The following is a 16114-nucleotide window of genomic DNA, read 5'->3' on the forward strand; positions in this document are numbered from 1 at the left end:
GAGGAGGGGCAGGAGGGTTTGGTTGAGCTGCAGCTGTTTGTCTGTTCGACACAGGCTTGGGCCCGACGGGGGAGACGGAGCCCCAGGTACCGGGCTGATGGAGCCCGCAAGGGCAGGGGCGGAGGCGCCCCGGAGAGGAGTGCGGCCTGAGGGCAGAGGCGGGTCTGGGCCTCCGCGAGGGGTTAGAGTGGCCCACCAGAGAAAGGAGAAGGGGGCCGGGCCCCGGCAGGCCTAATGGGGGCGCTGAGGAGGGGGCCGGGCGGGCTGGGAGCCCGAAGTTGGTGAGTCGGGGAGGCGGCCGGGTGGTGTTGGCGGCCGGGCTGGGGGCCGGCGCGGGAGGCCCGGGGCTCGTGTGCGGGCTGGGGCAGGCCTCATTGAGCGGCGCCGAAGAGGGAGGAACTGGGGGAAAGGGACTGGGTGGCGGGTGAGGTAAGTCCATTCTCCCGGAGGTGAGGAGGGGTCAAACTCGGCGCCCGGGCCCGGAGGGGAACCGGGGCTGGGGCTCTCTCGTGAGGTCTCATTGGAAGGGCCAGGGAAGGGCTCTTAGCTGGGTAAGAGGCATTCTTTTCAGGGAAAGTGACTTATAAAAATAACTAGGGTGCCCCAGAGTTGAGCTGAGAGGGATTTGGGTTCAGTGCGGGAGAACTGAGACAAGCGAAGAAAGCTTTTCTAATCTAGGAGACTCAGGTAGCTGGGGCAGTGGAAGCAGGGCCTCCCATCAGTAATGGGAGCTTCTGGGAATGCTGAAGGGTGGGCTGGAGGCTCTGGGGCTTGCGAGTCATCACGCTTTTGTTCCCATTAGTGTGGAGATGTGGCAACTTGAAGTTTTTTGGTACTCCCGGGGTAGCCAATGAAGACAAAAGTAACTTTTTTTTCTGTGACTCTTGGCTATTCCAGACTCAGCCCCTGCACTTTCTCTTGGCCTCGCCTCGAGCTGGTTTAGGCTGCAGCCTCTGAGTTTCTTCTAACCTCCTGTTTCTCATGTCCTGTGAAAAAGCTAAGAAGTTAGATTTGGGGGATGTTTGTTCGTTTCTTTCCTACTTAATAATGTGGTCTGTACTGGAGACCATATCTCTCACCTAGAGGTGGGGAATCAGTGACTCATTTTCTGCATTGGAACTGGGCTTAGGGATCCCCAGCCATCCAGAGATCTCCTGACCATAGTTGGTGAAACTTTTGTGGCACTTAGGCTTGGATATTTCACAGGCAGGTAATGGTTATGTGGAACCAAGCCTGGAAATATGAGGTGATATCACTGAGGAAGGGATTTGGGGAAGAGTGAGAAATTCCATTCCAGAAGGTTGGCATCACCACTGTTCTTTGTCTACTTCTTCAGGAGCCCGGGTTTCTGAGCTATTAAAAAGTTGGGTCAAACAGAGAGGCACTTGGGGAAGGAGGTGAGTAGAGAAAAGGAAGATGGATTTCTAAGACATAGGGAGGGATCCCCTCCTCCCAGATATTTTTAACGGTCTACTGACCTCCTTAGTCCCCCCCATAGATTGGAGCTTATTGGATTTTCCCTTATTATACTTCCTCCTTTTTCCCTTTTATACCACTGTATTTTATAAATACATTTCTTCTTAATTAGAAAAGTAATAAGTGCATATTTTAAAATATTCACGTTTTATAGAAGTGTAAAAAGTGTAGATCCTCCCACATATACCTCACTCATTTCATCCAGAAAGGTCAGAGATAAGAGACAGTAGATTAGACTAATCTTACTTCACTTTGGGGGATGTGCCACCAAAGGCAATTCTGTTTTCATGTTCCCACCAAACTCTGGTTTCTCATTCTTCCCAGTTTTCCCTTCTGGGACCATACTCTGTTATTTGTTATGCTCCTTTCACAGTTCATTTTGTCTTGCTTTTATCAAATTCAGACAAGCAGAGAGCTGTAGTCTGGGTTATCCCTCACATCCTTACGCACACATGCGCACACACACGCACACACCCCACTTGTGCACTGGGTATCCTAGGAAATGCCCAAAGAGATGGCCAAAACGTCTTTCTCTTTTATGGGCAGGAAAGAAACATTAAAGTGAATGATTTTGTTTGGGAGAATTATTGGCATCTCTGCTAATGTGAGGAATTTGAGACTTCTATCTTCTGGTTCATGGTCTCTGCATGTTCAGATGATGTGACTGTCCCTTCATTATCCCAGAAGAAGATGATGGTTCTCCTAAGGGGCCCCTGTATCTGTCTTTCTATAATGATATGAGAAGCTTCCAAATTTCTCTGGCTTTGAAATTGGTTTTCCTCTAAACCTCAGCACAGCTGGGACATTTTATACACCACCTTATTAATTGAATTTGTCCTTACTGGCTTTAGAAGCCCTGTGATGTGCCCAGCCTTTATACAGTGCCCTCAGAAACCTTGATTATTTTACGCCCAGGAGCTTTTATTTTCTCTCCTGCAAAGCCAGTCCTAGAGAAAGTTGTGTAGGTGTGTGTGTGTGTGTGTTTGTTTTTTAAATCCTCACTAAGCTTTGCCATTTCCTACATCCTGATGATATCCTGTCCCTTTCTTCTGTACATCCCTTCTTGTCTTTTCCACCTTCCCCATAATCAAAGCCTACTTGCAAAACATGATCTGGAATTGCTCCATATTAAGGTGTAAATAACAAATAGTCACTTAAAGTATTAATCCTTCCCAGAGTTTTTGCTTCTTAAAGAGGGAGCTAAGGAGTGGAAATCATCAAGATAGAATTTCAAACATAGATCTGGAGTTACAAAAATATATTTGGAGAAGAGGGCTTTCCCATTGCCCTTGATGTCATACCTCATCCCTTCTAACTCTTACTTTGCCTGGGAGCAAGGATTGCTCTTTTATAGTTTACTTATTTGTGTGCATTGATACGAATTTGACTTATGAGGAGACATGGGGTAGGAGAAGCAAGTGTATAGGCTGCTCCCTAATCCTAAGGCATTTCAGATTGGAAAGCAACCAAAGTGTGAGACATTGAATTTAAAATAAGGAAACGCAACAGCCTTCTTGGAGGAGGGATACCTTGAAACCCTACACAATACACTCCCACTTCCCCAAGAATGTTTTAGGAAAGATTTAGTCACTGACTCAAGTAACTGAGCTGAATAAGGAGCCACCCAGGTGAGCAAAGTGTGTGCAGATTTCTGAACCAGGTTGTAGTTTCTGTTGAGGGGCAGTGGGTACCTTGTCAGAGTGGTAGTATGATTTTTTTTTTTTAAACTTGTGTTTCTGAAGTTCAGGAATTAATAGAGATAATGACCCGAAGTTTTTTGAACATTTAACATCAACTGAAGATTCAGAGAACTTTGTTTTTAGCCACAGTTGCCTCAGTGTTACGGTGGGAGGGCTGCATATTTGGTGTGATTAGGCCATCTGAGGCATAGTAACGGGTGACAGGAAAAGCAGTTAGCCCATGTGAGTTGCAACAGTACCTTGTGTGCTGGGTCCCAAGGGGCCCCTCCATCCAGGGGAGATCACAAAGAGGCAAGAGGGAGAACCCTGTTAAAAACATTCCAAGTGGAACTGAGTAAGAATCTATTTAGATGGCACAGAAGGGGAGGAGTAGATGGAGGAAGGAAGCAGGATTGCTTTGGCCTTAATTAATGAACAGCTACTAGGGACCAGGCATTGTGCTCTGCTCTGGAGATTCAAGATGACATAAAAAATAGTCACACTTTTTGAGAAGTTCATAGTTTAGCAGAGCAGACAGACACAAACAATTAAGTGAAATAATGTAATAAATGCTGTGATAAGAATACAGGGGTTTTTTTGTTTGTTTGTTTTTGTTTTTGCCTGTGCCACACGGCTTGTAGGATCTTGGTTCCCCAACCAGGGATTGAACCCGGGCCCTGGCAGTGAAAGCACTGAGTCCTAACCACTGGACAGCCAGGGAATTCCCAAGAATACAGTTTTAATACTATGGGATCCTAGAGGAAGCAGTGATGAATTCTGCTGGGGTGAGAGAGTAATTATGCAGTTTCACAGAGAAAGTGACATTTGAGCTTGGCTTTGAAAGACACGTTAGGTGTTTGCTAGGCAGACAGAGTGAAGAAAGGCATTCCAGTCTTTCATAGGTCAATAATAGGGAGTTTGCAGTACCATGCTGATAAGAGATAAGAATGCTTTTTTTGCCTCTTGGGGAAATATGAGGGAGGGGGTGAAGTGGAAGGACTCTCATTTAAGCCTGTGACTCATTGGTTAACATTGGATCAACACAATGAGCCAGGTAGTGGAATTCAGTTTAAGATTTTGGTAATTTGGGGTCTAAACAAAGTTGGAGAGTTGAAGGTGTTTACTGGCTTCTGCTCTATCTTCCCTGCTCAGTAAACCTCACATTAATCCCACAGCCCATTGAATTCTGCAGAAATTACCATTGCTTTCCTAGCGCCTTCCATTGAATTGCTTCTGTTTCAACTGTCCTGGCAGGGGTTGGTCAGGACCTTTTAGAGAAGCACAGTAATGAGTGAGTCCTTCTGTCAGAAGGATATGGGAGTAGATTCCAGTTCCCAGCGAAAGCCTGGGCCTTCCTAACTTGTTTTCAGTCCCAAGGGAAGTACTTATCTAAACTGAATAGAAGCAGAAACTATCCAATCTAAGCTCGTGTTCCTGTCCTGGTGCCGCCTTTGGATTTCAGTTCAGAGTTCAGCATCTCCTGCTTCCTGAAGAGGTATAGTGGTATAACAGGAGCCGGAGTACCTGGCTGAGAGTACTTGCTAGAAGGAGACTTGCTGCTAAGCAGGTGTGTGAAAGCTGGCTGTGTGATAACATCTGGCAAGCTAGTTCATTTTATTTGCCTCAGTTTCCTCTCTGTAAAATATAGACTGGACTAGATGACCTCTAAACTGCCTCTTATCTGGCAAACTGAACGTACAGGGCTAATATTTGGGAGGGGGCTAGACTCCAGTGGCTCTGTGCCTTGAACTCAGTCTCTATTGGTAGATGACAGACTTCTGGAGGCTTCATATGTAGTTGGCATCGGAACCCAAAGCTACCAAGTGGGAAGGAATCTGAGGAATGGAGTCTTGCCCTAGGCAGACTCCATTCCTCAGGTTTCAGCAGGCTAAGAAACCTTTTCCCTTTTTTTTGGCCACACAGCTTGCGGGATCTTAGTTCCCCAGCCAGTGATTGAACCCATGCCCCCTGCACTGGACAGCCAGGGAAGTCCCTAAGAAACCTTTCCTATTCATATTTCCCTGTGCTGCTGGGGGAGCTGCTCACACTAAAGAACTTGCCCCTCATCCTCCACCTCTCCCTTCCCCAATAGACTGATGACGTGGTCATGCCTTAATCCTCCTTAGTTAATGGTCATTTTTTATATAAATTTTATTTATTTATTTATTTATTTTTGGCTTCATTGAGTCTTCGTTGCTGCACGCCGGCTTTCTGTAGTTGTGGCGAGCGGGGGCTCCTCTTCGTTGTGGCTTGTGGGCTTCTCATTGCAGTGGCTTCTCTTGTTGTGGAGCACGGGCTCTAGGCGCATGGGCTTTGGTAGTTGCAGCACGTGTGCTCAGTAGCTGTGGCATGTGGTCTCTAGAGCGCAGGCTCTAGAGTTGTGGCTCACGGGCTTAGTTGCTCCGTGGCATGTGGGATCTTCCCAGGCCAGGGCTTGAACCCGTGTCCCCTGCATTGGCAGGTGGATTCTTAACCACTGCACCACCAGGGAAGCCCAGTTAATGGTCATTTGATAAGCCATTCTTGTGGGGCTGCACTTCTGAGGGAAGTTGTCATTTCTTCTCATCTGAACTGAAAGTGTTGAAGGGAAGAAAAACCTCCCTTTTTTTGCCACAGGTTTGAAGGTAATAATCATCACACCACTTGACTAGTTGGCTGTGATTTATTTTTTGCCTTTGGATGGATCATTTGCCCACTGTCAACTGTTAACAAAAAAATCACTGCTAGAATAGGGGAAAAATCAATTGAATCTTATATGTATTATTCCATTTCTGTACCCCTGATCTTTTGAGAGTCTAGCTATTGCATAAGAAACATGATACCATTATTAACATGTTGGGGTTAAAGATCAAGGCAGAGATGGGCAGCCCATCAATTACTGTGAACAGAGAGGGTAGGACATATTCTTGAGCTGAAACATTGGAGTGGGAGAGATAGTCTTTTCTAACCCCGTAGTTACTAATCTCTGACAGTTCAGTAAAGTTTGCCGATTGGCTCTGGGTTGACTTATCTGTGGGGGTTAGTGACCAACCCGTGTGTCTGTGACTGTTTCCTTTTTTTTTTTTTTTTTTTTTTTGGCCATGCCATGCAGCTTGCAGGTTGAACCCAGGCTGCGGCAGTGAAAGCGCAGAGTCCTAACCACTGGACTGCCAGGGAATTCCCAACTGTTTCCTATCTTCACACTTCTCCAACTCCCTACTGTTTGTTTTCCCAGGCCTAGAGAGACGTGTCTGCCGATGAGAATTCAGTCCACTCTAACTTAGTGTTCTGCTCCTTGGATCCCATGCTTTGAAATGTGAGGGAGTAAGTTGAAGAATCTAGTAACTTTTTCTGTTGTTTTTTAAGAGTATAGTGTATGTGTGTCAACCTAAAGGAAACTTGATCAGCTTATGATCTGTAGGGGTTTTTTTTTTTCCTATTGTGTCATCTGTTTTCTGTTGTAAAGTGTAGAGTTATGATGGCCTATCCTCTTTTCCTATGAAACAATGTATATGGAGTACTACGTAAATGCGTTTTTAAAAATAATTCTTGCAGATGCTGAGAAGCCCTAAGAGAAACACATTTCTTTTATTTATTTATTTTTTTTTTTTTGCGGTACCCGGGCCTCTCACTGTTGTGGCCTCTCCCGTTGCGGAGCACAGGCTCGGGACGCGCAGGCTCAGCGGCCATGGCTCACGGCCCCAGCCGCTCCGCGGCATGTGGGATCTTCCTGGACCGGGGCACGAACCCGTGTCCCCTGCATCGGCAGGCGGACTCTCAACCACTTCGCCACCAGGGAAGCCCCAACACATTTCTTAAATGTACCCAGAACTTTGGAATTGAATTCAAATTCTGCCTTTTACTACTTTCACCTATTATCTTCCCTACCCCAACCCCAGAAAGGCAAAGGGAGTGAGTGGCCTAAGATCACAGTGGGTTAATTGGCAAAGCAGAGAATAAAACTCAGGCTTGCCTGATTCCAAAGCCCTTACCACTGTGCAGGACTGCCTCTGTCGACTTTAGATTTCCATTTTCATAATTTCTCCATAACTTTAGTAGCAGGGTTGGAGAACCTCTGACCCCTGGAGAGCTATATTAAACCCTCATCTTAATTTCACCTGGAAGTGCTTTTTTAGGCTGGCCAGAGACTAGACTTCCTACTAACCCATCTTTCAGATTCAGGCCTCTCCAAAGCAGTGTTTTTTAAACTTTTTCAGATTGTGGCTCATTAAAAAAAAAAAATTTTTTTTACATCATAATTCAGTGTATGTACATACACCCACAGTGAAACATTTTCACAAATTATTCTCATGCTTATTATTTGCAATCCACTTGATTTTTTTTCTATTTCTTTTTTCTTTTTTTTCTTTTTTTAAATATACTGATCATGATCCAGCAAGTGATTTCAAGGTCACTATTGGCTTACAGCCCACAGTTTGAGAAACACTGCTCTAAAGGTTTGAGGATGAAAAGAGCTAAAGAACTGTGACTAGTGGTTAAGAAGCTAATTAATACTGATTCTTGCAGTACTGGTTCCCAGAATTTTGGATTTAACAGACCAATTAATTTAAATTTGGGGGTTTCTATTTTTCCACATAAGTATATTTAGAAAGCTTACTACTGCCTATCAACACCATTATTTGTAATTCTTTTAAAAAGCAATTTTTTAAAAAGTTATGTAGGAAACTTTAAAAAATATATATTTCCTGTTAAAAAAAGAATTATGTGGAATGAAAACACCTGAGTCCTTCACATACCGTTTTCCTCAATCCCACTCTCCTTAGAGGGAGGTAACCACTGTTAACAGATGAGTGTGTATCTTTCCATACCTTTTTCTCTGCAGAACGTTGCTTTGTTTTATAGAAATAGGATCAACCACATGTTTTCTTCTCCAACTTTTTTTTTTAACTTAACAATAGGTCTTAGAGGTTTATCCGTGCAAAAAATACATATTTACCTTTGAGGGAAAACTGATACAAAAAATGTAAGTTAGAAATCTTGTTATAAAGGATACTTCTAAAATGAATAAATTTAGCTTTATGAAGAACTTGCTATATCATTTCTATTTCATCATTTCATCACAGACCAGTGAAAACTTCATCACAAAGTGACACATGTATATCTGCATTCTTGGGACTCCGTGGGCTAGGGGACTAGAAAATACCCAGTAGGATCAGAGTAATTTCTTACAGTCCTCTGTCTTAATCTGGTCTACTTTGGGACTTGTCTGGGTTCTCATTTCAATCTCATTTCTCCGTTAACTTCCTCTTTACACTTTTTTTTTCCTGTTTTTTTTCTCTACCTCTTTCATATCATGGCTGCTCTTTAGGCATATATTGATAACAACTAATATTGAGATATCCTTTAATATATTAAATTGATCTTTTCTGTGAATCAGGGTCACTAAATAACAATACCTGTCTTTTTTTTTTAACACTTTGGCAGTTTCTTTTTTTCATTTTTTATTTTATTTTTTTAATTAATTAATTAATTAATTTCTTCTTGGCTGTGTTGGGTCTTTGTTTCTGTGCAACGGCTTTCTCTAGTTGCGGCAAGCGGGGGCCACTCTTCATCGCGGTGCGTGGGCCTCTCATTATCGCGGCCTCTCTTGTTGGGAGCACAGGCTCCAGACGCGCAGGCTCAGTAGTTGTGACTCACGGGCCTAGATGCTCCGCGGCATGTGGGATCTTCCCAGACCAGGGCTCGAACCCGTGTCCCCTGCATTGGCAGGCAGATTCTCAACCACTGCACCACCAGGGAAGCCCAACAATACCTGTCTTACTATTCATTAACACAATGTTAAACAAATTTTTCACTTAATCCTCAGGGCTACTCTATGAGGTATATACTTTTTCCATTTTATAAAGGTGAGGGCTTCCCTTTATAGCACCGAGGGTCCAACACAGCCAAAAATAATACATAAATAAATTTTTTTAAAAAGGTGGAAGGTAAGGCTCAGGCAGAGAAATTTTCTTGATGTCATATTAATAACGATTAGTAGCTTAATATTCATAGATATAGCACTTTTTGTCAAATATTTAAGTTCTTTGTATGTATTATCTCATTTAATCCTCACAACAACCTTATGAATTAGGTGCTCATAGGCTATTATCCCATTTTACAGATGAGGAAACAAATGCACAGGTAGATTTAGTAAATTGTCCAAAGATTTAAAGCTAGTAAGCAGAACTATAAAATAAATCCAGTGAATTGGACTCCACAGCCTTTGTTCCTCTACACCTCCTCCTGTATGGTTTTTCTGTCTTTACTAGGATTGCAGATATTTTTAACCCTGATTTGATCCCAAAGCAATTTGCTATAGTGAAAAAATATTTCCCCGTATATGTCACAGAGTGTAATGTTTATGGAGTCACTAGAATCAGCCTTGGAGAAGGGAAAGATTAATTTGAACAAGCAAAGTATAATCCAAGCAACGCTTAGGTTTTGGGGATAGGTTTACATGCTGTGATCATGCTAACACTTCTTTGAATCTCACAGTTCCTTTCCCGTCAGAGTCAGGATGATGAAATATATTCAGGTTTGGATGATTGGACACTCAAAGTCCCAGCTTTCTCTCTCTCTCTGTCTCCTCCTCCACCACCAGCTTTCCTAGCCACTTGGAAGGTAGAGAAGGTGGTTCAGTTTTATTCTTTCATCAAGTATTTATTGCTTGAAGACTTATCCCCTATACCATCTACTGGAGATTCCCGCATGTGTTTAGAAGGTACACCTTCTTTCTCTGCCTCTAACTTGGAGGGCTACAGCTGTTAGGCCCTTTCAGTGTGGAGGGTAGTCTAATCCCTAGGCACCAGGAAGACAGCTGCAAGTTGAGAGTAAGTCAAGCCTACTGACTCAGACTTGATAGATAGATTTTCAGACTTGGAGAGGTGGCAGAAGAAAAGTGAAAGAGTTAGTACTCAATGTAGTCTGTTTCTCTATTACCTTTTTTTTTTTTTTTGCGGTACGTGGGCCTCTCACTGTTGTGGCCTCTCCCGTTGCGGAGCACAGGCTCCGGAAGGGCAGGCTCAGTGGCCATGGCTCACGGGCCCAGCCGCTCCGTGGCATGTGGGATCTTCCCGGACCGGGGCACGAACCCGTGTCTCCTGCATCGGCCAGCAGACTCTCAACCACTGCGCCACCAGGGAAGCCCTCTCTATTACCTTTGACCAGAAATGAGAAAGGATGGATTTTCTGATCATTGGACCCTGGTTACATTTTCAGAAATGTCAATTTTCAGAAATGGTCGTGTAAGAAGGATATAGGATCAGAAGCTATCCCTCTACTCTTAGGATGGGTGACTCTTATCCCATACCCCTAGAGTGAATTTCTCATTTTGAAATCTAGAAAAAAGAGGGGATAAAAAAAAGGACAGCACCAGGACACCAAGGAGATAGTAGGGATCTAGGGTACTTTTGGGTGGATCTGGGTGCTCTTCAGGCCAACTAAAAGTTGATCAATATGCTCTTCTTTGAAGACCTGGTGGGGAATGATTGGGAGATTAAAAACTACTCTCACATGGTTTTCAGTCTTTCCATTTCAGCACACTCTACTTTAGATGCAATTCTTATTTTATTGTTCCCCACTCTTACCAGTGAGTGTCAGGTGCCTGGGACCCTCTCAGTGGTGTAACCTTTTAATGGTAGGTGATTGTAAGAGTTAAGTCCTCATAGGAGCAAAGAAATGAAGAGATTCTGTCCTTTCTCTAAAAAGTGATTGCAGCTGTAATGGCCCTGTGTTTAATTTTACCTCCTTTTTTTCTTGCAGGACTGTTGAAGCCTGGAAGTCCCCTCCCCTCCCCCTCCCCCCTCTGCCGCTTTGTGGCATCCCCCTCCCTCTACCCTTTCCCACTCTGATAATCTAGCCATGACTAGCAGAAGCACAGCCAGGCCCAATGGGCAGCCCCAGGCCAGCAAAATATGCCAGTTCAAGTTGGTCCTGCTGGGTGAATCTGCAGTGGGGAAGTCTAGCCTGGTATTACGTTTTGTCAAAGGGCAGTTCCACGAGTACCAGGAGAGCACCATTGGAGGTGAGTACTTCAGGGAGAGAAGAGTTTCAATGCTGAGAAGGCTTTTGAAGGGAGATCTAGGGATCTGTTTGTGGAGCTGGCCCTCTTAGCTCCCTGGAATGGAAATCCTTTGAGAAACAAAAAAAATTGCCATAATGCCCAAAAGTAGGTCTGTGTTCATCCTCTTACTTCCTAGAAGAAAGTTAGAAAGGTTGGCCTTTGAGCACCAAGAAAACCACTAATTTTTTTATCTGTCTGTTTTCCTCCTCCCACTCTCATCTTAATGCCAGTGAAGTTCAGTTGAGTGTCGTCTTGAGCAGGGTTGGTTTGGGGCAGTGGCTCATAATCAAAGATGTACATCAGAATCACCTGGGGAGCATTTTCATCCTATGCATGCTTGGGCCCTACCCTAGATCTACTGATTAGTATTGGAGGTAGGGTGAGGTTGGTGGCAGTATAGACATGTATGTTTGGAAAAGCTCCTTAGCTGATCCTGATGCACATATCTAGTAAAACAGGTTATAACTAAATACAAAACGTAAAGGAATCTGCTTTTCCCACCTTTGCTACCTTCTCTTTGCCACTACCCCAAAATAGGGTGGTAATTCAATAAAGGGTCTTTTATGAGAACTCCCATGTTAACTCCTTCCCCACTTTTATTGGGGGGGGTGACTTATTTCCAAGTCACCTTGGAAATGTGTTCTTGGACCAGCAGAGGTAATATGAAAAAGTAACAGCCAAATAATACTGATAATGGTGGGACCTCACAACAGGCTTTAAAATCGTCTAATCAGTTCTTTTTTTTTTTTAATTTTATTTATTTTATTTATTTATTTTTGGCTGTGTTGGGTCTTCGTTCCTGCGTGTAGGCTTTCTCTAGTTGCGGCGAGCAGGGGCTACACTTTGTTGCGGTGCGCGGGCTTCTCATTGCAGTGGCTTCGCTTGTTGCAGAGCATGGGCTCTAGGTGCGTGAGCTTCAGTAGTTGTGGCAGGCGGGCTCAGTTGTTGTGGCTCACGGGCTCTAAAGCGTGGGCTCAGTAGTTGTGGCACACGGGCTTAGTTGCTCCGTGGCATGTGGGATCTTCTCGGACCAGGGCTTGAACCCGTGTCCCCTGCATTGGCAGGCGGACTCTTAACCACTGTGCCACCAGGGAAGTCTCTGTCTAATAAGTTCTTCTTTTTTTTTTTTTTTTCTCGGTACACGGGCCTCTCACTGTTGTGGCCTCTCCCTTTGTGGAGCACAGGCTCCGGACGCGCAGGCTCAACGGCCATGGCTTACGGGCCCAGCCGCTCCGTGGCATGTGGGATCTTCCCAGACCGGGGCACAAACCCATGTCCCCTGCATCGGCAGGCGGACTCTCAACCACTGCGCCACCAGGGAAGCCCTCTAATCAGTTCTTGATGTGACTTTTATCTGAAGCTTATTATCTCCGTCATTATCTCTTACTCCTCAATTTTGGTTAGAAGAGGGATGACTCTGGTATAAGTGCCAGTTCTTTCTGTCCCTCAAAGTTTACGATGTTCCCCCATTCCTTAGCTAGAGAAACTTCTGGCAGGGAGGACTTAGCCAAGAGCAGGCTTAATTCTGGTTCCAAGATCTGAAGGAAAATGCTAAAGCTTTCTTGTGTGTAAGGAGGAGAATGCTAAACCTTTCCTGTAGCTGAATGGCCTGGGTGGTGACTTGTCTTAGACCCAGAGTAGAGATATTTTGAAGGAGGGTGGGATCTTCCCATGCATCCTCCCACTTACAACAGCTTCTCTGTTCTCTCATTCGTAGCGGCCTTCCTCACCCAGTCGGTTTGTCTAGATGACACAACAGTCAAGTTTGAGATCTGGGACACAGCTGGGCAGGAGCGATACCATAGCTTGGCCCCCATGTACTACAGAGGTGCCCAAGCTGCAATTGTGGTTTATGACATTACTAATCAGGTAAGTGGGCTGAGAAGATTGTCCTTGCTTTTATTTATAGGAATTAAAATAGGTGGGGGAGAGAAAACTTGTTCTTGAAGCAGAAAAATAAGAATACAGAGTATGCTTCCAAGTGCTGAGAAGATAGAGGTAATGAATTACCAGAGACAGGTGGTTTCAATGAGTGAAGGCTGCTTAGAAGAGGTGAGTTTTGAGACTGGGCTTTGAAGTTGAGGGGCCTGGATTGGCAGTCAGTAGGCTGAATGAGCCAGCCTACTCATTCTCATCCTTGTGTTTTCCTAGGAAACCTTCGCCCGAGCAAAGACATGGGTAAAGGAACTACAGCGACAGGCCAGTCCTAGCATCGTTATTGCCCTGGCGGGGAACAAAGCTGACCTGGCCAACAAGCGCATGGTGGAGTACGAAGTAAGATGGCCACAGAGTCCCTCTCTGACACACTCCCTCTGTGCTTGGGACCTCTTTTTACCAAACCTGCCCTTTCTGAAAATCTCATCTGAGGACATTCATCATCTCATTCCCCAGTTCTGCACCAAGTTAAATACAGCAACACTGTGACCCTAATGCCAGCCAGGAGATTTTAGAGGAGTCAGAAGAAAATTCCAGAGCAGAGGGGTAGGGAAGTACCAGTACCAGCTGTGGGGGTACCAGTATGAAAAGAGGAAGGAGGGAGCAGTTGAATTTGAGGTAAGGGATACTCAAGTGTCAGAACCCAAAAGCCCCCAACCAACTTACCTCCTCCCCAGTAATTAAGATTCCTGACATCTGTTTGTTGGATTAAGTGGTTTAGACCATGGGTTATCCCTTGAGGGAGTCATCTCCAAAATATGGGTCCAGGGCCAGCTGGCTCAGAGGGGCAGTTAAGGGGAGGGAACCTAAGATATTGTCTAGCTCTGGTGCTACATGGGAGTGGAAAGGCAGTACTTGTTCCTGCCCTACAGTCTGAGTACCAGTACACCCCACCCCTTGCAGGAGGCCCAGGCGTATGCAGATGACAACAGCTTATTGTTTATGGAGACTTCAGCCAAGACAGCTATGAACGTGAACGATCTCTTCCTGGCAATAGGTAAGGTCAGAGCAGCCTGAGGTCTTCCTGTGTGTTTTCCCTTGCCTCTAGGCAAGATGACTAACCCAAGTCGTAAGGATAAATGGGAGCGTCTCCTCTTATGAAAACTTTAGGTGTGGAAATACCTCAACTTTCCATTGTGACCTCCATCCTTTGGCTGCAGTTTGAGCCCCCTTGTCTTCAATGTAGTTTACAATGAACCCTCGCCTCTTCGGAACATTCTTTTAGTCTCTCGCATTTCCACTTTCCCCCAGTAGTCTTTTTCTGCGGGGATGAGTACAATCTACCATACTTTGTTCCCTTCTGTTTTTATCTCTAGCTAAGAAGTTGCCAAAGAGTGAACCCCAGAATCTGGGGGGTGCAGCAGGCCGAAGCCGGGGTGTGGATCTCCATGAGCAGTCCCAGCAGAACAAGAGCCAGTGTTGTAGCAACTGAGGGTGTGGCTAGCGGCAAACAAGTATGGAGCTAGCACGAGAGCTCAGAAATAACCTCCATCCCCACCGCTCAGCACACAGCCCCTACGGTAACAGCACACTGGGCCCTGGCTCCCAAGGGCTGCCTCTTGACAGCTCCGTCATGGCACTTTTTAACGCTTCAGCAACAACACCAGGCAGCTGTTGCCACTGGCCGCCTACCCCTGCTCTGGGGCTTGGGGGTCAGGTCCCCCAGGACTTACCTTCCAAAACAAACTTTCTTCACTTTGTATTATAGGTGCAAGACAGTGACCTACTTATCTTTCCTCCTCCTCCCGATTTTTTCAGAAAACTCTTTTTTTGTCTCCTGCCCCTTCCCCTTCTGCTTTTGGTCAGTCTCTCTTCTTGATCCCCTTTTCTTCCTCTCCCCAGGATGGAGAAGGTAGTGAACCCAGGAAGTGAGGAAGGAGGTTTCCAGTTCAGTCACATTAAGGACCCTGGGGGAAAGTAAGGCTCAGAGCAAGGGGGAGTAAGGAAACATTTCCTTTTTGTTTTTATTTGGTTGGAGTTTCTCATATTTGAAAACACTGAGTTGGCCTTGTGGAGGGTGTTTCTAGGTAGAGGTGAGAATGGGAAGGCAAGCTCTCAGGCACCAGGTTGGAGTCTTGTTAGCTAACTGGGCAGAGGTGGAAGAGGTGGAGATGCAGTGTCATCTGTGGCTCAGGAACTCTTCTAAGGCTTACTTTCCCCTCACCCAGCCTCTTAGGTAGCTTCTCCCCCATAGTGGGGGAGATTCTGGACCCCAGAGTCCTCCAAAGAATCTTCACTGGTTGCCTGCATCTTTGGCTCTGCTGTGATCTAAATGGAGGAGGGACCAGTTTCTGACACCCATCCTCTGACTTCACATATGCATTTTTTTCTCTCTGGCCTTCAGGTGGCCTCAGCCCCAGCCACGATATCCCCCTGCAGTTTGCACTTTAATTGATGGTAGTTCAGTTGTGATACTTGTTTTATGGGGGTTTTGATTGATTCACCTGCCCTTTTAACTTTTTAATTAAGTGGAATCCGAGGTGTATATGAGGTTAGGGGAGGGGCTGTAGAGAACAGTACCGGTGGCAGCTACTCAAGCCCAGTCTCCACTGCTAGCTTCCTCCAACTCTGATTCTTACTTCACCTATATTCTTGCCAGCCTAACTCTTGGGTATAGGTTTACCTTTCCTGAGGAATTAACTGAGCAACTGGAGAGCAGTCTCAGGGTAGCATAGGCTGTTGTAGGGGAGTGAAGAGGAGTCAGCAAGAGGGAGGAGTTTTCTGTTCTTTCCCAGGGTTCCCATTCAATTTGATCCACCCATTACCATGTCTTTTCTACTTCCCTGTAAATAGGTATGATCTTTATTCCCACTGTACAGTCTGATCTGTCCCCCACCTCCCATCAGGCCCTATTTCTTTTCTCCTTTGTTAGTATCTTCAGTTTGGTCCCTCCATGCTTACCCCCCAAACCCATCCCCCATGCAACCAGTGGTTTAATCCATGTACCACTGGGGGAGTTAGTACCACAGAGGCCTGCTTG

General features: G+C 45.3%; 1 protein-coding gene across 2 annotated transcripts; it reads left to right on the forward strand.

Moving 5' to 3' along the window:
• Positions 1-234: 234 nt before the first annotated feature.
• RAB5B (RAB5B, member RAS oncogene family) lies at positions 235-14566 on the forward strand (the record flags this gene model as incomplete). 2 transcript variants are annotated; one of them, XM_079715688.1, is made up of 6 exons in its annotated part: positions 235-281; positions 10899-11160; positions 12917-13068; positions 13351-13473; positions 14038-14131; positions 14451-14566. In XM_079715688.1, the coding sequence occupies 5 exons, from the start codon at positions 10998-11000 to the stop codon at positions 14564-14566; spliced, it is 648 nt and encodes a 215-aa protein (XP_079571814.1). The 2 variants fall into 2 exon arrangements, with proteins under 2 accessions (XP_079571814.1, XP_079571815.1); XM_079715689.1 differs by lacking the exons at positions 235-281; positions 13351-13473 and having other exon boundaries at positions 10998-11160.
• Between the last annotated feature and the right edge of the window lie 1548 nt (positions 14567-16114).

Source organism: Hyperoodon ampullatus, assembly GCF_949752795.1.
Source record: "Hyperoodon ampullatus genome assembly, chromosome: 11".
NCBI classification, from domain to species: Eukaryota; Metazoa; Chordata; class Mammalia; order Artiodactyla; family Ziphiidae; genus Hyperoodon; species Hyperoodon ampullatus.